The sequence below is a fragment of the Quercus lobata genome, chromosome 2 (assembly GCF_001633185.2).
Source record: "Quercus lobata isolate SW786 chromosome 2, ValleyOak3.0 Primary Assembly, whole genome shotgun sequence".
In the NCBI taxonomy this organism is placed as follows: Eukaryota; Viridiplantae; Streptophyta; class Magnoliopsida; order Fagales; family Fagaceae; genus Quercus; species Quercus lobata.
In genome coordinates this window covers 68802792-68821270 of record NC_044905.1, presented here as the reverse complement: position 1 = coordinate 68821270, position 18479 = coordinate 68802792, and the positions used below count along the sequence as shown (strand labels likewise).

At 34.2% G+C, this 18479-nt stretch overlaps 2 protein-coding genes across 3 annotated transcripts; both read left to right on the top strand.

Moving 5' to 3' along the window:
* The first annotated feature begins 615 nt into the window (after positions 1 to 615).
* LOC115976326 (calcium-dependent mitochondrial ATP-magnesium/phosphate carrier protein 2-like) lies at positions 616 to 4462 on the top strand. Of its 2 annotated transcripts, none has more exons than XM_031097538.1 (5): positions 616 to 790; positions 932 to 1566; positions 2627 to 3415; positions 3529 to 3622; positions 3729 to 4462. In XM_031097538.1, the coding sequence occupies exons 2-5, from the start codon at positions 1167 to 1169 to the stop codon at positions 3919 to 3921; spliced, it is 1476 nt and encodes a 491-aa protein (XP_030953398.1). In that variant the 5' UTR covers positions 616 to 790; positions 932 to 1166; the 3' UTR covers positions 3922 to 4462. The 2 variants fall into 2 exon arrangements, with proteins under 2 accessions (XP_030953398.1, XP_030953399.1); XM_031097539.1 differs by having other exon boundaries at positions 1157 to 1566; positions 3729 to 4285.
* A 1277-nt stretch (positions 4463 to 5739) lies between these two features.
* On the top strand, positions 5740 to 7224 carry LOC115976325 (40S ribosomal protein S27-2-like). Its single transcript, XM_031097536.1, has 4 exons — positions 5740 to 6044; positions 6265 to 6366; positions 6484 to 6512; positions 6807 to 7224. The coding sequence occupies exons 1-4, from the start codon at positions 6042 to 6044 to the stop codon at positions 6931 to 6933; spliced, it is 261 nt and encodes an 86-aa protein (XP_030953396.1). The 5' UTR covers positions 5740 to 6041; the 3' UTR covers positions 6934 to 7224.
* The last annotated feature ends 11255 nt before the right edge of the window (positions 7225 to 18479 follow it).

Here is an 18479-nt window from a genome sequence, read left to right as displayed (position 1 = left end):
GCAAGTATGTAGTAAATTATACATGTATTTTCGAGTAAGTAGTAAATCAATACATAAACTCATGAAATCAGACGTCACTTTTATTCTATTTCATAATTCGATAGATAAGTAAAATGAGATTTGAAACTTGAATATCACAATCGAAAATACGACCATCACAGTAAGGAAACCATGAAAGATAATATCAATTTTCCCAGTTGGGGTTAAGTGGGTGAGAGAATTCCAATGGGCTGGGCTGTTACGCAGGGCCTAAACCCTAAAAAGTACTGGAGTCCCAGTCAACCCGCAATTAAAATTCGAAGTCTAATCGAATCTTTTACTTAATGGGTTGGCAACGTGGCCGCAGAACTCACGCTATTACGGACATCAAAAAGAATATGCGTACCAAATTTATTTCTACAAATTTCAAATTTAATTCAAAAATGAAAAATATATTTATATAAATTAAAAAAAATCAAAAAGTAAGAAAGAAAGAAAAAAGTATATTATTATATTTATATATCCTCCGCTGCAACCCTTCCTTTTCTGTCTCACATTGTCCGATTGATCACAATCACATTTTTATTATTATTACTATTTTTTCCAAAAACCCAAAAAAAAAAAAAAAAGCAACAAAGGAAAAATAGAAAAAATCTCTCTCTCTCTCTCTAACTTTCTGTGTGTCTCTCTCTCGCTCTCATTCTCATTCTCTCGCCGGCGATTTCCTCCATAGCCGGCGAAAATGACCAATTCAAAGTGGAGTCACACGTGGGTATTTCTTCCTTGAATCTTCTTCGTCTTCGTTTCCACGGTAAACCCATTCTTTTCCTTCTTTTCACATTTGCTTTTTTGTTCCAGTCCTTTTCCGTGTTGAATTTCACTCACACGACCCCCCTAACCTTAATTTTTTTTTCCCTCTTTATTTTTCATCGTATACTATATATATAATCAGATTCGATCGCCTTTAGAATTTATAGTTACTTCAATCTTTAGTACTTTGCAAAAAAAAAAAAAAAAAAGTGGGCTGAATCTAAGGTTGTGATTAGACCCATAATCCATTTGGGTCTGTATCTGATGTGTTAGTGCATTTAAAAAGGTCTAAGAATCATAAAAATCAAAAGGGTCATTTTTGTTTGGGGGGTTTTGTGTGTGAGTGATTTAGTGTGTGTTATGTTAGGTTGTGTAGAATGGAAACAAAGCCAAACAAAGAGTGCTGCAATCCTGTTAAGAAACCGGGGCCGGTTTCGATGGATCATGTGTTGTTGGCACTGAGAGAGACTAAGGAAGAGAGGGATGTGAGAATCAGAAGTCTCTTTAATTTCTTTGACACTACCAATGCTGGCTATTTGGACTATACCCTGATTGAGACTGGCCTTTCTGCTCTCCAAATACCCGCCGAGTATAAGTATGCTAAGGATTTGTTAAACGTGTGCGACTCCAATAAAGATGGGCGTGTTGATTACCAAGAGTTTAGGCGGTACATGGACGATAAGGAGCTCGAGCTTTACCATATTTTTCAAGCCATTGATGTTGAACATAATGGTTGCATTACGCCTGAAGAGCTCTTGGATGCACTTCTTAGGGCAGGTAAATCCGTGCTCTGATTATTTGTACTGGATGGTCTTTTTATGCTTCTGCTGATTTGTGAAGTAATTTTTGTTCATGCATACAACAATGTTACCATTTTAATAAGGGTTATTGGGCATTGCAAATGGAGATTTAGTTCACCTACTTCTTTTTAGGCAGTTTATGAGAATGTCTATATGACTGTTCTACAGTCAAGTTTGCATAACCACCATCTCGATTAAGACCTCTTTAACGTTCAAGCAGTTATTTATTGATTGGTAAGTTACACACACACTCAATAGGTTTTGAACCCATGACCTCACCTTCCACCTAGAACTTATAAGGGGAGGAGGAGATGCTAGTTGAGCTAGAGCTCATTGGCAATTGCGGTAAAATTTGTTTGGAAACCATAATTTGAACACACATTCATATCCTTTTGAACAATAGTTCTGTACAAATGTATTGATAAGTAAAAAATGCACATGGAATACGAGAAAACTGCTCCTCTTCATGACTGCATGTAGACTGTAGAGAACTATCGGTCCGTACTTATTAAAAATAAAATAAAATAAACTATTTGTGTGTAATAAGGAATTATAGTATTTTTGTGTTAGTAATAATATCCTTTCTTGGTGAATAACAAGGGCTGGATTGCTTTTAATTTATTGAATCTTTTTCCTAGAAAAATATTCAAATGGCTGACAAATTACCTTCTTTATAGGTGCACATGTGCAGTTATTTGAATTCATTAAGAACAAAGTAGATGCATCATGTTTATGTCTTCCATTCCAACTCATTTTTCTCTTCCGAAATCTTCTGGAAAACTGCATAAATTTCCTTCCTCTCCCCCTCCTCTCCCCTCGTGTTTCTAACATTAAATGCTTAAAGCTTGAGTGACAGGTCTGCAATCCATATGGGTTGCATTTTGTTTTGTACAATCATTTCAGCATCCTTTTTATCTGTTAATGTATATTTTTATATATGTGCACTTAAAATCAATGTGTAGTCAGGCAGTCAGGCTAGATTTTTTTTTTTAACATGTTGTTTCATTCTATAAGCCACACCAGTCTCTCTTTTGTAGGGATTGAAATTGATGATGAAGAGCTTGCCCGTTTTGTTGAGCGTGTTGATAAGGATAACAATGGGGTTATTACATTTGAAGAATGGAGAGATTTTCTTCTGCTCTACCCTCATGAGGCAACCATTGAGAACATTTATCAGTATTTAGAGAGGGTATGTCTTGTTGATATTGGGGAACAGACTGTAATCCCAGAGGGCATCAGTAAGCATATTCATGCAAGTAGATATCTTATTGCTGGTGGAGTAGCAGGAGCAACATCCCGTACAGCTACTGCTCCTCTTGATCGTCTAAAGGTTGTTTTGCAAGTACAAACAACACGGGCTCGCATTATGCCAGCTGTAAGGGAGATATTGAGAGAAGGTGGCTTCTTGGGATTCTTTCGAGGCAATGGACTAAATGTGATGAAGGTGGCCCCTGAAAGTGCCATCAGGTTCTACATGTATGAATTACTGAAAGGTTTTGTTGCGGATTTTAAAGGGGAAGAACATAAGGCTGATATTGGCACTAGCGGACGCCTATTTGCTGGTGGTTTAGCTGGTGCTGTGGCACAGGCTTCTATTTATCCGATGGATCTTGTAAAAACTCGAATACAAACATGTTCTTTTGAAGGTGGAAGAGTTCCTAGTCTTAGAAAACTGTCACGGGATATATGGGTACAAGAGGGACCCCGGGCATTCTATAGGGGCATTGTTCCGTCCCTTCTTGGGATTGTCCCTTATGCTGGCATCGATCTTGCTGCATATGAAACCTTGAAAGATTTGTCCAAGAAGTATATTCTTCAGGATGATGGTAAGGTCCCAGTATCTTAAATAGCTATCTTCTTCTCATCAACCTTGCTTCCATTGTGTGTTTTCTTCCAGACCTGCCTTTATGTTGTATATTGAACTTTGTTAGCTTTCCAGTTGAAGCAGGTCCTGTTGTGCAATTGGGATGTGGGACAATATCAGGGGCTCTTGGAGCAACATGCGTTTATCCATTGCAGGTTGTCAGGACAAGGTAAATTATAATTATATCACTTTCTTGGTTGTTGATCTAGTCTTGCGTGAACTTTTATTTATTTTAGGCTCTCTAATATGAGGCTAATTTTGCTACTGGTTTCCAGAATGCAAGCTCAGCAATCTAATGCAGATACTCCTTATCAAGGGATGGCTGATGTATTTAGGAGAACCTTTCAACATGAAGGGTTGAGGGGGTTCTACAAAGGAATATTCCCGAATCTGCTGAAAGTCGTTCCTTCCGCAAGTATTACTTACATGGTTTACGAGAGCATGAAAAAGAGTCTGAATCTGGAATGAAGAAGTATGCAGCTTCGTTCAATGATTATTGCTTTTGACACGCTGACCGTAGAGTTGACAAATGGTGAGGATTGTTCCATTATGAAGATGATGATGACAAGAATAAGGTCTCTTAAGTTAATATTCAAACAATTACTGGAGTTAGAACACAAATAATGTTGCTAGGATCGGGTATCTTGAACTTGAAGGGTGAGATTTATTTGTCATTGGCTCGAACTTCGTATGCATTAGCACATATTGTTGTGTTATACAGATATATACGGGACACAATTCACCAAAAAATCGATTTTGTAATTCTTTTTAGTGACTCGATTCATTCAAAATTACTGTCTTGCAGAATTTGATTTATTTTTGTATGTTAGACTTCATGTGTCCCAAGCTTTCTGCAGCATGCTCATATACTGTTTTTCCATTCACCAGGATTTCCAGGCATTGTTTCTTCTTTTCCAGGAGTTATGTAATTTTGGTTATAAATTTACTAACAGATTGATAAAAAAAAGTATTTGAATTTTACCATGAAGGACAAAGTATTGAATGCTTACTTTTGTGTTGAGTATTTTATTTCGGTTTATCATGTATTTGATTGATAGAATTATTTCCCAATTGAAGATTGGGAATTTTGTAGTGGTTGGTTGATTGTATGAAGTGAGACTCCATTTATTGGGGAAGATGCTATGCGGTAAAAAGTACTTGTAATTGTGACTTTGATATGCTATTTACAGAAAGTGCAGTGCTACAGAAAGTGCAAAACTCTAGGGCCGTTTGGATTGAGGGGATGGAGAGGGAGTGAAGGGGAGTATAGTAAACTTGGCTGAAAATAGGCTAATTTTAGATCAAATCTACTTTACTTTGTTCTAGTCTCTCTCCCTCAATCCAAACAAACTATAAATTGAGATTCTAATTTGGGTGGTAGTTAATAAGACTATGACGGTTGATAAGAATGTAAATGTAAATTAACAAGGTTTCTTATTTTCCATGTAAATTAACAAGGTTTCTATTCTCCATTTGGACAACAAAAAAACTCTAAATTTTTTTTTTTATTATTATCCCAAAGCTTTGATTTTACCACATGAATTTGAATTCATATATTGTGGGTTTCAGTTAGTTTAGTTGATAATATTCATAAATAGCAATTATTATACAGCCTATAATATAAGTTAAAATTATATATATATAAAAGCCCAACAATTTAACATATATTTAAATATGCATCTAACAATTGAACACTGTATGTGATGAGAAGTATGTTCTTATATGCTATTTGTGTGATATTGTAGTCCTCGAGTTGTAATAAGGACGGGGGGATTATAAGTGAGTTAGTGAGAGGGCTTTATAGGGAGCATTTCTTATTAAACTTAATGAAATGGCCATACTAGAGCTAGGAATAAATTACTAGATTTTTCCCCTTTCAGCTTGAGTCATTTGGTCTATTTATTTATTTGTTTGGGTTAAGTTTAAAATTATTGGCAACTTCAACTATTAATCATAAACCATGACAAATTAGTAAATATACTTTCTCAAAAAAAAAAAGAAAAAAAAGAGAGAGTAAATATACGCCTTAAACTAAATTATTTTATTTGAAACTAATCTGAAATGTCCATATTCATAGATTAAAAAAAATTAGTGTTGAAATTATCATATTCATATCAATGAGTAGATTATTCTCACACGAGGTTATTCATCACAAAATTTTTATAATTCACGATGCACATTCTAAATATTTTCCTAATTTAAAAATAAATAAAACACCTACCCGCTAATACCATAATAATAAAAATATGTCAAATTTAGACAAAATTATATTAACGTCGAAAATCGATTTCACAATTTCAAAATTTTTTCTATTTTGTTGTGTTTGGTTATTTATGGGTGGCTGGGCAGAACCGATACGTCGCCGTTTTGGGTGGACAACACTTTAAATACGAAAAGAAGGTGAGGGGCCAAGATGTAAAGGAGACTAATCGGACGGCTGAGAGAAACCCATTTGGGCTTTATATATATCAAACCCTTTATTAGGGTTTCTCCTCTCTACTCTTTGCTCGCCATATCCGCAGCAGCAATACTGTGAATACGGCTCTTTCCACTGTGTCTCGAGTTCTCTCCTCGAAGCTTCTTCCAAAATGGTCAGTCACTTCAACCCGTCTTCTTCATCATCTTCAACACCTTCATTTGTTTTTCTTTCTTGCTTTTCTATAATTTTCAGATCCAAAAACTTTGTTCTCTGTTTACTTTGATATTGTTTTTATTATGTTCTAGATGATAGGAATAGCTTGGATTTTCGTTTTAGTGAAATGGGTTTTTTGTTTTTGTTATTAAAAACATGAAAATTTTGTGGGAGATCAGGTTCTTCAGAACGATATTGATTTGCTGAACCCTCCGGCGGAGCTCGAGAAAAGGAAGCACAAGCTTAAGCGTCTTGTTCAGTCGCCCAACTCATTTTTCATGGTACTAATTCCGACTCATATAGTATTTTTATTTATGTGTGGCAGTTTTATTGAACTAGTTACTTTAGGCTCTGACTCTGTCTGTCTTTTTCTTTTCTTTTTTGGCCTTTTGTTTTAGGATGTGAAATGCCAAGGCTGTTTCAACATGTAAGTAGTTTCGTTATTTTTCCTATTTTTGATTAATAGTTTGTTTACATTAATGTTATGCCTGGGAGTTTAGGATTCCCTGTATTGGTTTGATTAGGAATCTGCTAAGATTCCCGGAAATGTGACGTATGTTTGGTTTATTCTTATGAATCTTTTAGGAACTGTTTTTCCAACATGTGAATTAGCTTTTAGGAGTCCTGGGAATCCTAAAAGATTTCCCTGAACTTAGGTATTTGTTATTTTGGTGTGGATTTGTATGTTAAATTGTGCAATGTTGGTTTTGTTGGATTGCAGCACAACTGTTTTTAGCCACTCCCAAACTGTGGTGGTTTGCGGTAACTGCCAGACTGTGTTATGCCAGCCAACTGGTGGACGTGCTCGCCTCACCGAGGGCTGCTCTTTCAGGAAAAAGGGTGACTGAGGGCTTTAGCTCTGTTTTTCCCATTACACAATTATGATTATGACATTAGAATGGTTTCACTTGGCGATTCCGGTATCGAAATTGGGGCATCATTTTGTTTTGCTTATGATATATTTGTTTTGTTAGTACTCTTGGCACTTTGCAAGTTCTAGTTTATGTTGCTCTTTTGGTTTTTCCCAACTGTATTGGATATGGTTTTGTTTTAAGATGATATAATTTTTAACCAGTTTTGAGCTGTATTTGTTTTGAATCATGTTTCACATCCTTGAATGATATATTTGTGATTCACAATTTTGACTTGCAAATACTAATCTGGGATTTGTGGTCAAGAGACCCAAGAATGAAATTAGTTATCCTATCTACTTCACTACTCTTTATTTTTCGCAGCTCCAGTGTACTGCCATTGGCTTATATTGGTGAACCATATTCTGTAGTTTTACATTGTGTTTTACCTGGTTCTAGTCTTCCAATCCAGAAGCATTCAAGAATCAAGTGATTCTTCATTGGAACTTCATTGTCAATGACCTTGTTAAAGGTTATGATTGGATGCCCATGAAATTGAAATGCACTGGCTTAAAAAAATTTTGGTTGAGTATATTTCCATTTTTATGGTTTTTAATTAGGGACATATAGTAGTAAGAAATATGAGAATGTTTTTCTGTGATGAGATTTTTCTGGCCTAAAGGGATTTGGTTGAAGATTAAGGATAAACCACAAGGTCTGGGGGTACATGGTTGACACAGTTGTGGCTAGTTTTATTAGAAACTCTGCCTATATACAATAGTTATTTGTATGTTAGTATTTTCTTTGGAAATGCAGAGAAAATACGACTCTTTGCTATTGCGATAGTAATACATATGATAAAGTTCATTCAAATTGCTGAAGAAAGCAGTTATGCAGTTGTGATCGGCTAAAACATGTGAGTTTTAGTTGTTGGGGTTAAAGCTAATGGGTCCCTATTATTATTGTTCAATTCTACTCTTATGTATGGATGGGTGATGTGTCTATGTGACACTGCCACTCAGTGAGGTTAATCCTTTCCAAGATAAATGCTCGAGGACATGTGGAGATAGTGTAATCAATTTATTTTTTTCCTTTTGAGAAGAAAGTGTCATCAATTTAGTTCATCAGTTGCTCGGAGAAGCATAGTTTCGTGCATCAGATGTCTCTCAAGCTTTCCCTTCGGTTAGAGAATTGAAAGTTGGATAAAATCTAATGGAAAAGATCCTGGAACTTTTTGTAGAAACAAGTGATTGGAAGAGCAACATAGAGAGTGGGGTCAAGATTCAAGATTCGCCGGATAAAAAAATGTGATTAGACAATATTTTACGGTTTCAATCATTTGCACTGTCTCAGCAGGTTTATCTTGTGTATGACGGTAGGCGCTAAAATGTATATTTGTCTGACTAGCAATATGCCACACTGTACTATGAAAAGGGGTGGCTCCGGGAGCTCTGATGAAAAACAGCATTCACACGGCAAAACTTTTAACAAATTTAGCCTAAAAAGCCTCTTTTTTTTTTTCATAATCAATCTTAAAACACATCACATCTAATTATATATTTTCCTTTCTATTTAATTAATAAAGTAATATTATTTTCTATTAAAATTTGCCTTTATTTTATTAAAATATGATTTCTTACAACTTTCGGAAGGAAAATGTTTGGCTCTAACTGATAATAGTGAGTCAATTTGCATTGCAAATGATAAGGACAATTGTCATCTTTTTAATGGTGGTTGGAGACTTGGGCTTCAAATATGTTTGGGGTCAATTTTTGTCATTTTTTTTTTTAATTACTCATTCTTCTCTCCTCTGTTCTTCAACCAAAAGCCCACTCAAATCATAGCCTTGCTTGCCTATAAACCCACCAAAATCACAGCAAACTGAGATTGGGACAAAAACCCTCACAAATCACACTAAATCCTTGACTTCTTATGATGATGGCACTAAGGTCGAGCCTCTTGACCTCAAGGGTTGGGTTTGATGCAGTGGCGGACCACGATGGTGAGAGGAAAAGAAATTGGGGAGAGAGAGTGCTGTAGAGGAAAGAAATGTTAAAATATTCGCCTCTCTAAGCTATAATGTTATCCAATAAGCACCGTTGCAAAATATTATTTAGTCTAACGAGTTGCTAATTCAAGAGTGATGCATTGATGCTAGAGATATAAAATTTTTTACAAATTTTTTTACAAACTACTGATGTAGTGAGTGATTATTGGTAAATGTAAAAAAAGTTTTACAAATTACTAATGTGGTGAGTGATTATTGGTAAATGAAAAAGTGGTGTTAATGGTGGATCTAGATAAAAATCAATAAAAAGTTGGACATAATAACAGTTTATAAAAATGTTATAAAATAGTTTGTGACAGTAGTATTACTCCCAATTCAATTTAGGTGTTAAAAAAAAAAAGTTTATTATGCAAATTTGAGTTGAAGTGCTATTTTGCATAATCCAGTATGAATGCTCTAATGAATTCACTTAGGTCCAAACATAGGAAATTAAGACCACATTTTGTTGCTAGATATGTCAGAAATGTTGAGGATACGCGTGTTTGGTCACAAGAGGCACCAGATTTTCTGATGTATCCAATACAAATGGCAAATGCACAAGAAGAAAAAAATCTACCTCTTTTCTATTAAAAAAGAAAAAGAAAGGTAGTTGATCACATGGGGAAGCCCAGAAGCTAAGTTCTTGGGTTGGAGGGATAAAATTTTATGCTGGTAGAAGGCCCACCACTTGTTAAGTAAGTAGAGAGAGGCAATGGAGTCTATAAGTGAATGCTTGAAGGCCCACCACTTTGTTCTAAACTTGGTCCCAAGTTGAAGCATTCCGAAGGCCCACCCACCACTCTTTTCGAAACTTGGCGTCAACATAAAGCATTCCAAAGGCCCACCACTTTGTTGAAGACTAGGTGATAGCTTTCACATGACCATATACATGTACATAGATAGTCAATGGACAATGGGTAACCCGGAAATTCCTGTTTGTAGCATTCCTTGCTAGCAGCAACTGAGTGTTTGAACAAGAATACTTCGTCAAAGAAATGTGGCTGATTTGCAAATACATTAGATTGTTAACCACATGTATATGAAGTCAAGAGAAATTCAAATTAGTGATGAAAGGAGGGTGTGAGACTGTGAATAATGAATTGTGATAATGGAGTGCATCAACAATTCGAACACGCACATTTAAAATATTGAGGAAATGGTCACGACTAATGAGATTGCGGCTAATCCTCTTCGGGCTTCATCCTGATGTCCCGTCGCTATCAATGCGTTTGGATTAGTTTTATTTGATTACTTTATTAGGTTGTTTTTTGAGAAATGAAAATCTACTACGTACTCTTCACTCCCATCATCCATTTGCAAGTCTTTAGACATCCAAGATAATGCCTTGATTGAAACATTTGAACGTCACTTTATTAGTTTATTTATTTATTTATGTACGATTTTTTTAGTTTCAAAATTTTGGGGTTTGGCTTTGGATGCTTAACAATAAACTTATACTCTTATTTCCGTTTAATTAAAGATTATTCCAAACGTGTGATCTCTTTACCATAATTAAATTTATAATATTAAGATTATAATCATCAATAATTTAGTATAGTTAAGACATCATTTTGATTCTTATATTGAGTACTCCATTAGTGTAGTATTGGTTTTTATTAGTCCTTTGTCACTATCAATTCTATTTAATGAGGTTTTTGTTGGCTAGTGATCCCAATTAGGATCTGGAAAAAGAAAAAAAGAAAAAAAAAAAGAAACAAGAGGGATGGGGAGAGAGAAAAAAGAGAAAAAGTAAGATAAGGAGGAATATATTTTTTATGTCAATTTTATACGTCCTTTATAAGATAGGCGCATATGAAAATTTCGCCAATACATGGTCCACAAAGAGTGTTGGGTTCTCAATTTTGATTTGATGTTAACGGGTTTGGAGACTAAGAATTAAATTTCTCCATAAACGTTTGTGTGAATGGTACAAAATTTTAACATTATCACTCTAAAGATTCTTCTTTCATATGTTCTTGTCTTTGGACAAATAATAAAAAGAAAATATTCAATGGCCGGATTCCCTGTTTTGTGGGAGAGAAACTTTCAAAAGCCATTGCCCAAGTAAGAGCCTTTTCACTATTTTTTATGCATGCTATTACCTCCCGTACCAAAGAGATTAGATAATATCAATGGAAATCGGTGGAAATGTTCTCTCAAAGTTGGAAGTTAGTCTTTATTCTTTATTTTAAAGCATACGGAGCCCATTCTATTCCTACTCAGCAAAAGGTTTTTTGTGCTTTGTGGTTGCCTTTTGTGGCTCAATGTCAATTGCGCACTACATCACTAAAGGGTTTCATTTACGTGCACTGGACCAAAACTTTGCTCTTACTGCAAACGAACCTTTGGTTCGTTTGCGTACGTTGGACTAAAGTTTTGCCTTTGCTGCAAACAAACTTTTAGAACACCATTCACATTTCTAGATTCTAGTTGTAAACTTTAGGCCAAATTGATGTTTAAGTCTGTCATTGCAAGTGGTTAAGCTTTGCCCTTACTGCAAACGAACTTTTAGAACACCATTCACGTTTCTAGATTCTTAGTTGTATACTTTAGACCAAATTGATGTTTAAGTCATTGCAAGAGATTTATGAGCAGCTTTATTTGGATGATCACAAACTCACAATTGTTTGACAGTCTATTCTCATTAATATGAAGGCAATGCTTTCTCTCTCTCTTTTTTTTTTTTTGGGGGGGGGGGGGGGGTACTAACTATTTCTCAACAGTCAACATAAACTTAAGAAAAACCATCCAAGTTGCTAATTTAGAACTGGGCTCTCTCTACATATGACGAGGGACTCTTGACCAGTTGTGGTATGAAACTAAGAATTAATTTGTTATAAGAAAAAAAAAATGGTGGCATCTCTATTTCTATGTTTTGGCATGGGCATTGCCGTAGAATTTGTCTCTTGTGAGCTTGTATGGATTCTTTTGTCACAATGTGGATGGAAAAAGTTCCAAAGGCGGCAGACCTCGCGTGCTTTGAAAATTTGAAGCATGTTAATTTATACAAACAGATAAAAAATGAAATAAAATACAACATAAGATAGTGAGGTTAAGTAGATTGAGAAAAAGAATTTGGAATTGTCATCTTACAAGGGATAAGTACAAGTAGATGAAGGTCTCAAATGGACAATACGAATTGCTAAATGATTATTCTGGCATTGTCACCTTAAAAGGGTATTATGCTACCTAAATTTGTTTTTTTGATGAAAGGGTATGCTACCTACGTTGTTTGGTAACTTGTTGTCTTAGATATTCCAAATGAGTTATTTTTGCAATTTTTATAATGGAGAGATGGCATGGAACTTACAACAAGATTATGCTAACGTGACAATGAATATGATCAATGGTTCCCAATAACACAATAAATATTTTTTTTGTTATCATTTTATAAAGATTATTTAGTAGAATTTATAATATATCTAACATCACTCTTTTTGTTTATCTTTAACTAAAAATGAAAAAACAATTTCAAATTTAAAGTACTTTGAGAATTGCTTTTGTTTCAAGAGTTCTACTTAATTACTTTATTACTTTTCAACAAAGTACAAAGGCAACAAAGGTGCCTTAACACGAAACACTCACTCATGGATTACACCCACACAACCCACTCTCTTTGTTTCTATCTCACTTGCTATTAACACCCCCAACAACCTTATGGATAATATTGCAGGAAATAGCTATCAATTGGCAATTACCAAGTAACTTCCCTCTTGGACTTGTTGCACAAAAATGGGAAACTACCTAAGGACACAAATTCCTAGTCCATGCACATCATATGGAGGGTTTGGTCCATGCAGATGCCACCTTTAGAACTTAGACACACATCCCACAGCTTAATCAACATCCATATGCATCTAGCCATGCTTGTCAAGCATTTCACAATCCATGTCACATTATTTTTCTCTAAGGTAATATTTGTCGCACACAAGCTGTTACACACAATTTTACATATCTCATTTTTGAATTGTTCTAAGTTAGAAAATATGATTTCAAGTCACAATTATAATTCAAAAATTGGGCGTGTGTAAAATTGTGTGTAATAAACATGACCCTTTTCTCGAAACAATGTCTTACACTCAAAGTAACCCTGCCTTGCCTTGCACACAAGTAGCATGACACGCTCAATCTACAACAGCCTGCTCGTGCCCAAGTCCATGCAATGTTGTTATAGCCTAATCCAAAAGGGATTGTATTTATTATACAAACTGTCTTACACATGGTAAAAAAAAAAAAACTGAAACTGTGACGTTTCCATGGTTTGTGTGGCTAGCATGAGTGCAAAGTGCCACCACACGGCCCTCTCTTGCTCTCGAGGGACTAACACCTTGGCATTAGAGTGTTTTGCTAAAAGAAAATTTTACTTCAATGTCTATTTAATCACCTAAACATTTGAACAAAAAATATTAAACTCTCGAATGAAATTAAACTGCAAAGTGTCCAATTTTTCCATACAAAATGTAAAACTTTAAGATCTACGATTTATAGAAGTCGGATATTCAAAGTGATTTCTCAGAAGAGGATTACTACTTTAACAACAACCTATCCATATTATTTTTGTTCAAATGTCATTTGTTATAAGATCAATATTATGCACAACTTTCTCTCTCTTCAAAGAATGCGTATGTGCTTTAGCCCTCGTTTGGGAGTTTATAAAAGAATGGAATGAATTGATCATAAAAGAATGGAATGGAATCTATTTAATTAAGGGAAATGAATGGAAATGAAAGGAATGTAATAAAATTAAGTAACTTTTATTTGGATGTTTTAAAATAAAGGAATGGAAAAGAATGAAAGATGAGTAACTTTATTTGGGATTAACATAGAGAAAAAGAAATGAAATCATTTTATGGCAATATTACTATTAGACTCTTATTTTAAAATAAAATGGTTGAATATATAGGGGTATTTTGGAAGTTTTAGTAAAAAAATTCATTAAATCAAATTCTATTCCCTCCAATTCCTTCCAAATTTTGGAGAATGAAAATTTGAGATTTTGAGGAAATATAAAGATGAATGAATGTTTCATCCTACCTATTTTATTCATTCTCACTTAAATTCTCAAATAAGGGAATGAACTTTTCATTCTCTCCATTAAAACTCTCAAATAAAAAAAGCAAAAAATATTATAAAATTATTCTCTTTATTCTTTTCCATTGCATTACTGCTTTTCAAATAATTTGATTTCCCACCAATAATGAAAAAGACGATTCTTAGGGAAGACCACAATCATCCAGTCCCTTCAAAAGATGCAAAGGGAAGTTGCCCCATGATTATAAAAATGGAGAATTGATGCCAAAGCAACGTATAAAGTCATGCCAAAAAGTGACTTTAGATAGAAATGATATTGTTGAATTATTCATGTAACACTTATGGAAATCCTACATTTCATGCAGTACTATAGTGCTTTAGAATTAATTCTCCACCACGGCAATATAATTATTTGATGAGTACAAAAAGATTTCATACAGGGCTTATTGGCACCCCCAAAAAAAAAAAAAAAAAAAGATTTGTGACTAGAAATTTAGCAAATTGTAGCACCGTGTCAATTTAAGAATTTTTGTTTGTATTATTATAACTTTATTCAGTTCCATATATTTTACCTTTAGCAAAAGTGATATAATCCTAAGACATTATGGGTTACCCTGCAAAGGAGCATGTACGCGTGCTGTTTTCCTTTGATGAGAAAGAATTAAATAGTAATTTGCAATTTCTTCTCATAAAAAAGAAAAGAGAAGGGACTAATTGCAATTTATAGTGTAGGCAACATTTATCATCTTAAAAATTTAAACCGAGATTATCGGTTAGGTTCTTGAGGGAAAAGTGGGGGATGACTAACCATAGGGATATAGATTAATCATTCTACTTGCAAGCAAGAGAGGAACTCTGCAAGCAATAAAACTGAATTAATTTACAATATGTATAGGGATACCAAAAAGAAAAAAAAAATTGTATAACAACAGATGACATAATAAAAGCAGTGTTAGTGACGAGGTTCAAGTGATAGCCCAGTGTGATATTCTTTGTAGTGTCCTACATTTGTGTTTTGAATCCCACCTCCTGCCTTTCCACATTATCTATCTATCCAAAAAAATGGTTGTGTTAGTAATGGTCCCATATTGCTAAAACAAAAGGAAGAAAATAAAAGGTGTAGAGAAAAAGGAGAGAGTGAAAGCATGGATTTGTGTAATTTGGCCTTATGACTTAAGTCCACAATAGAAAATGTTTAGTGGTTACATTTTTATTATTTGAAATGTTTATTACAAGAACCCGATATAAGGTATATCCACATACAATGATTGACCTGTACAATTCCATTGATTATGCTTGACTTAAGGATAATTGATATGCCATGATTCAAGGTATAACAAGGGTTCGTGACTAAAGTATGTACAATATAAAACAAAGAGAGTATATACGTCAAGTCATATAAAACATGTGCATATACTGAGATACCCTTTCAAACTCAAGGTTGAAATTCTAATCTCATGAAGGAAATCATGACAATGATCAAATCGGATGTATAATGTATCGGGTACAATGTGGAATGAACCATGCAAAATGCTAGCCATAGCAACAAACAAAGAAGATTGGCAACTAGAGAATGGCTAAAACAATGAGCAAAAATTGGCTACTATGGCTTGAGGATGGTGGATTTCGCATAGATTGAACCCCCAAAATAATGAATGATGCACCAATTAGTATAACTTGGAAGCCTCAAAAGGAAAAACATATCTCAAAATTGAAATCTGAGCCACAAAAGAAAAAAAAAAAAAAAACCTATTAGGAAAGTGCCATGCTTGAAGAGAAGAAGTTATAGAAGATGCTAGCACAGTGAATGCGGATGAACGAGGGTCATTGGTGCTAACTTGAACGATAGTCAGTCCTAACTTAGCAGTGACTGAGTTAAGCGATGATCAATGGTGGAATACTTAAACCCTGTCGAAAGCCATGAGAAAGTGGCTCTAGAAAATGTTAAAATATAAAAGGCAGAAAATAAAAGATTTTGACAGAGAAGGAAAATTAATAGTAAAAGTAAGGGCTTATGTGGTTCACAGAAAGCCCACAATGATTAAATTTTTATCATTTGGAATTATGTATCATAAAAAGCAATATAGGGTATACGGATGGTTGACTTATAAGGGTTACTGATTATGCTTGAATCACGTGTTTTTGATATACCTTGATTCATGACATTATAAGGGGCGGTGCCCGTTAAGCACAAAAAATTTTACTTTTTTCTGACACAAGTTTTGTTTTTTTGTTTTTTTTTTTTTTTTTTTTTTTCCAGTTTATGTGAACTTTCAGTTTTGTAGGTACTGTTTGAATTTTTTTTTTTTTTGACTTTTTCGGACAATTTTTTTTTTTTTGTCTTTTCTGCCCTTAACTAGCACCGAGCGGTGTTGGTTAACATTCTCCATAATAATAATAATAATAATAATAATAATAACAACTAAGACACATAAGCAATAAATTTTGAATTAGGTTACAGGCACAACATCTTAACAACAAACCATAAATGACAAGTTATTAATGATAAATAAAAAATAATATCAGTGGTAAACTTAAATATTGTATCTTGTTATCTAAGTTTGTTGCGAAAGTGTTGTCACACATCGCTACTCCCAAATTTACACAAATAGAGGCCCTGCAACTGCAACCCATGGTCCAGTCACTTGTTTTACTTTCATTTGTAGGGTAATCTCATGACATGCATGACCACTAATAAATGTGGCTACCAAAGCTCGCACATGGGTGATGCATTGCAAATTGCCATTATTGCCAAACCTCAAATTTGATATCTCTCATTCTCAACTCTCAAATGTTTCTTGATCGGTTTTAGTCAATTCTGTTTGTTGAAGCAACAAGATATCAGCCGGGAATTTTTATTCCAAGCAAACAACAGCCGAACAGTGTACTACCCCTTTTTTTTTATGCGATGAGAACATGCCGATTAACCCACCCACCCCCAAAAAAGAAAAGAAAGAAATATAGAACATGCATTTCTTAAAATCGAGGGTAGAATATAATAAAAACAAGTAATAATAATCTACCAAGACATTAGAAAATGTATGTGCTTAATTTGAGCATGTGAAGAGTCCAGGTGCGACACGTATGTCGGCATGCATGTGAAGATTGTGAAATGTCTCTGTCACATTTAATATGATGCATGGGCCTCATTTATAGTACTATTCTTGTTTTTCTATCTCTCTCTTTTCTATTCTATTTATTGCCCCCAAGAAAAAAAAAAGATTCAATTTAATTAATAAATAATGGGTTAAATTATTGGTTTGTGAAATGTGATGTCTCCTAAAATAAAAATTCCCTTTGCCCATATTATATATCTGCAGGGGCTTGCAATTGTATAAAGTTTATGCCTTTGAATTTTTGAACCATAGGCGGGTCCTTAGTACCTAATGATGCAGATCCTTAGTACCTAATGATGCAGATTTGTTAGAAAAATTGTTAGGGAAAACTTTATTTAAAACCATATAATTACGGCTCTAAATTATAGAATTTACTTTAAAATAGTCTTATTCGCAGGTCATGAACCCATATTATTTTATTTGCAGGTCGTTGAAAAAATTTCATGTTCCTGTAATCTGCATTTGCTAGAGAAGCTTCGTCTATCATTTTCTTTAGCCACTTTTGTCTACCTTTTGATTCGCTTTCCTCCCATTACTCAAATGATATACGTACTTTTTATAATAGAAACTTTTGTGAATCATCGTATTCGTATGTATATATTATTATCTTGTTTTTTTTTTTTTTTTTTGGTAAACTATGTATATATTATTATCATACTATATATATAGAGTCATGGCGTGCTTAGACTGTTCATAGATAGACATCCTTTTGATGAAGTTTTCCACAAAAAAAAGAAAACAAATATGCACAGCCGCGTGTAAAGTGATCATCACCATAAAAGAATGTAGAAAAGATAAGACCACTCAATGCATAGTCAAAAAATGTAGGAAGAAACATAACTATTTTTTTTTTTTTGGATAATTACAGTAATACCACAGGTTCACTTTGCTTACCCGTAGTTTAAAACTTTACACTTTTCCCACCTGAACTTCAATCTGTTACTCATTCGTTACCCAACTATATGAAAATCAAGGGTAAAAATGTATTTTACCTTCACTTTTATGTCTCTCTCCTCTAAAAACAAAAAATAACAGAGAAAACTCAAACAAACAAGATCAAAGAGAGAGTTTTGTAGCTTGGGTTCAAGAACACACTTCCTCTTGGTATGAACAGCTAATCAATCTGAATAAAATTTTCATATTTGAACAAATCCTAAAAAAACATTTACAAAAATCCTACACTTGAAAGTTCTCTACTCTAATTTCACAAAAATCCTTTCAGTCATTCACAAAAATCATACATGGCTTCACCTTAATTCTCTCTCAAATCTCAAACCAAAACCAAAGCAAACCCCTCTTCAAAACCCAGACCCACCACACCTAGCAACACAAACACAGACCTACTACAC

Coding starts and splice junctions, on each gene's coding strand:
- LOC115976326 (XM_031097538.1), top strand. CDS start 1,167: ATGGAAACAAAGCCAAACAAAGAGTGCTGCAATCCTGTTAAGAAACCG. Junction 1,567..2,626: donor GGATGCACTTCTTAGGGCAG/GTAAATCCGTGC, acceptor TCTCTTTTGTAG/GGATTGAAATTGATGATGAA. Junction 3,623..3,728: donor TTGCAGGTTGTCAGGACAAG/GTAAATTATAAT, acceptor ACTGGTTTCCAG/AATGCAAGCTCAGCAATCTA.
- LOC115976325 (XM_031097536.1), top strand. Junction 6,367..6,483: donor CGCCCAACTCATTTTTCATG/GTACTAATTCCG, acceptor CTTTTGTTTTAG/GATGTGAAATGCCAAGGCTG. Junction 6,513..6,806: donor TGCCAAGGCTGTTTCAACAT/GTAAGTAGTTTC, acceptor GTTGGATTGCAG/CACAACTGTTTTTAGCCACT.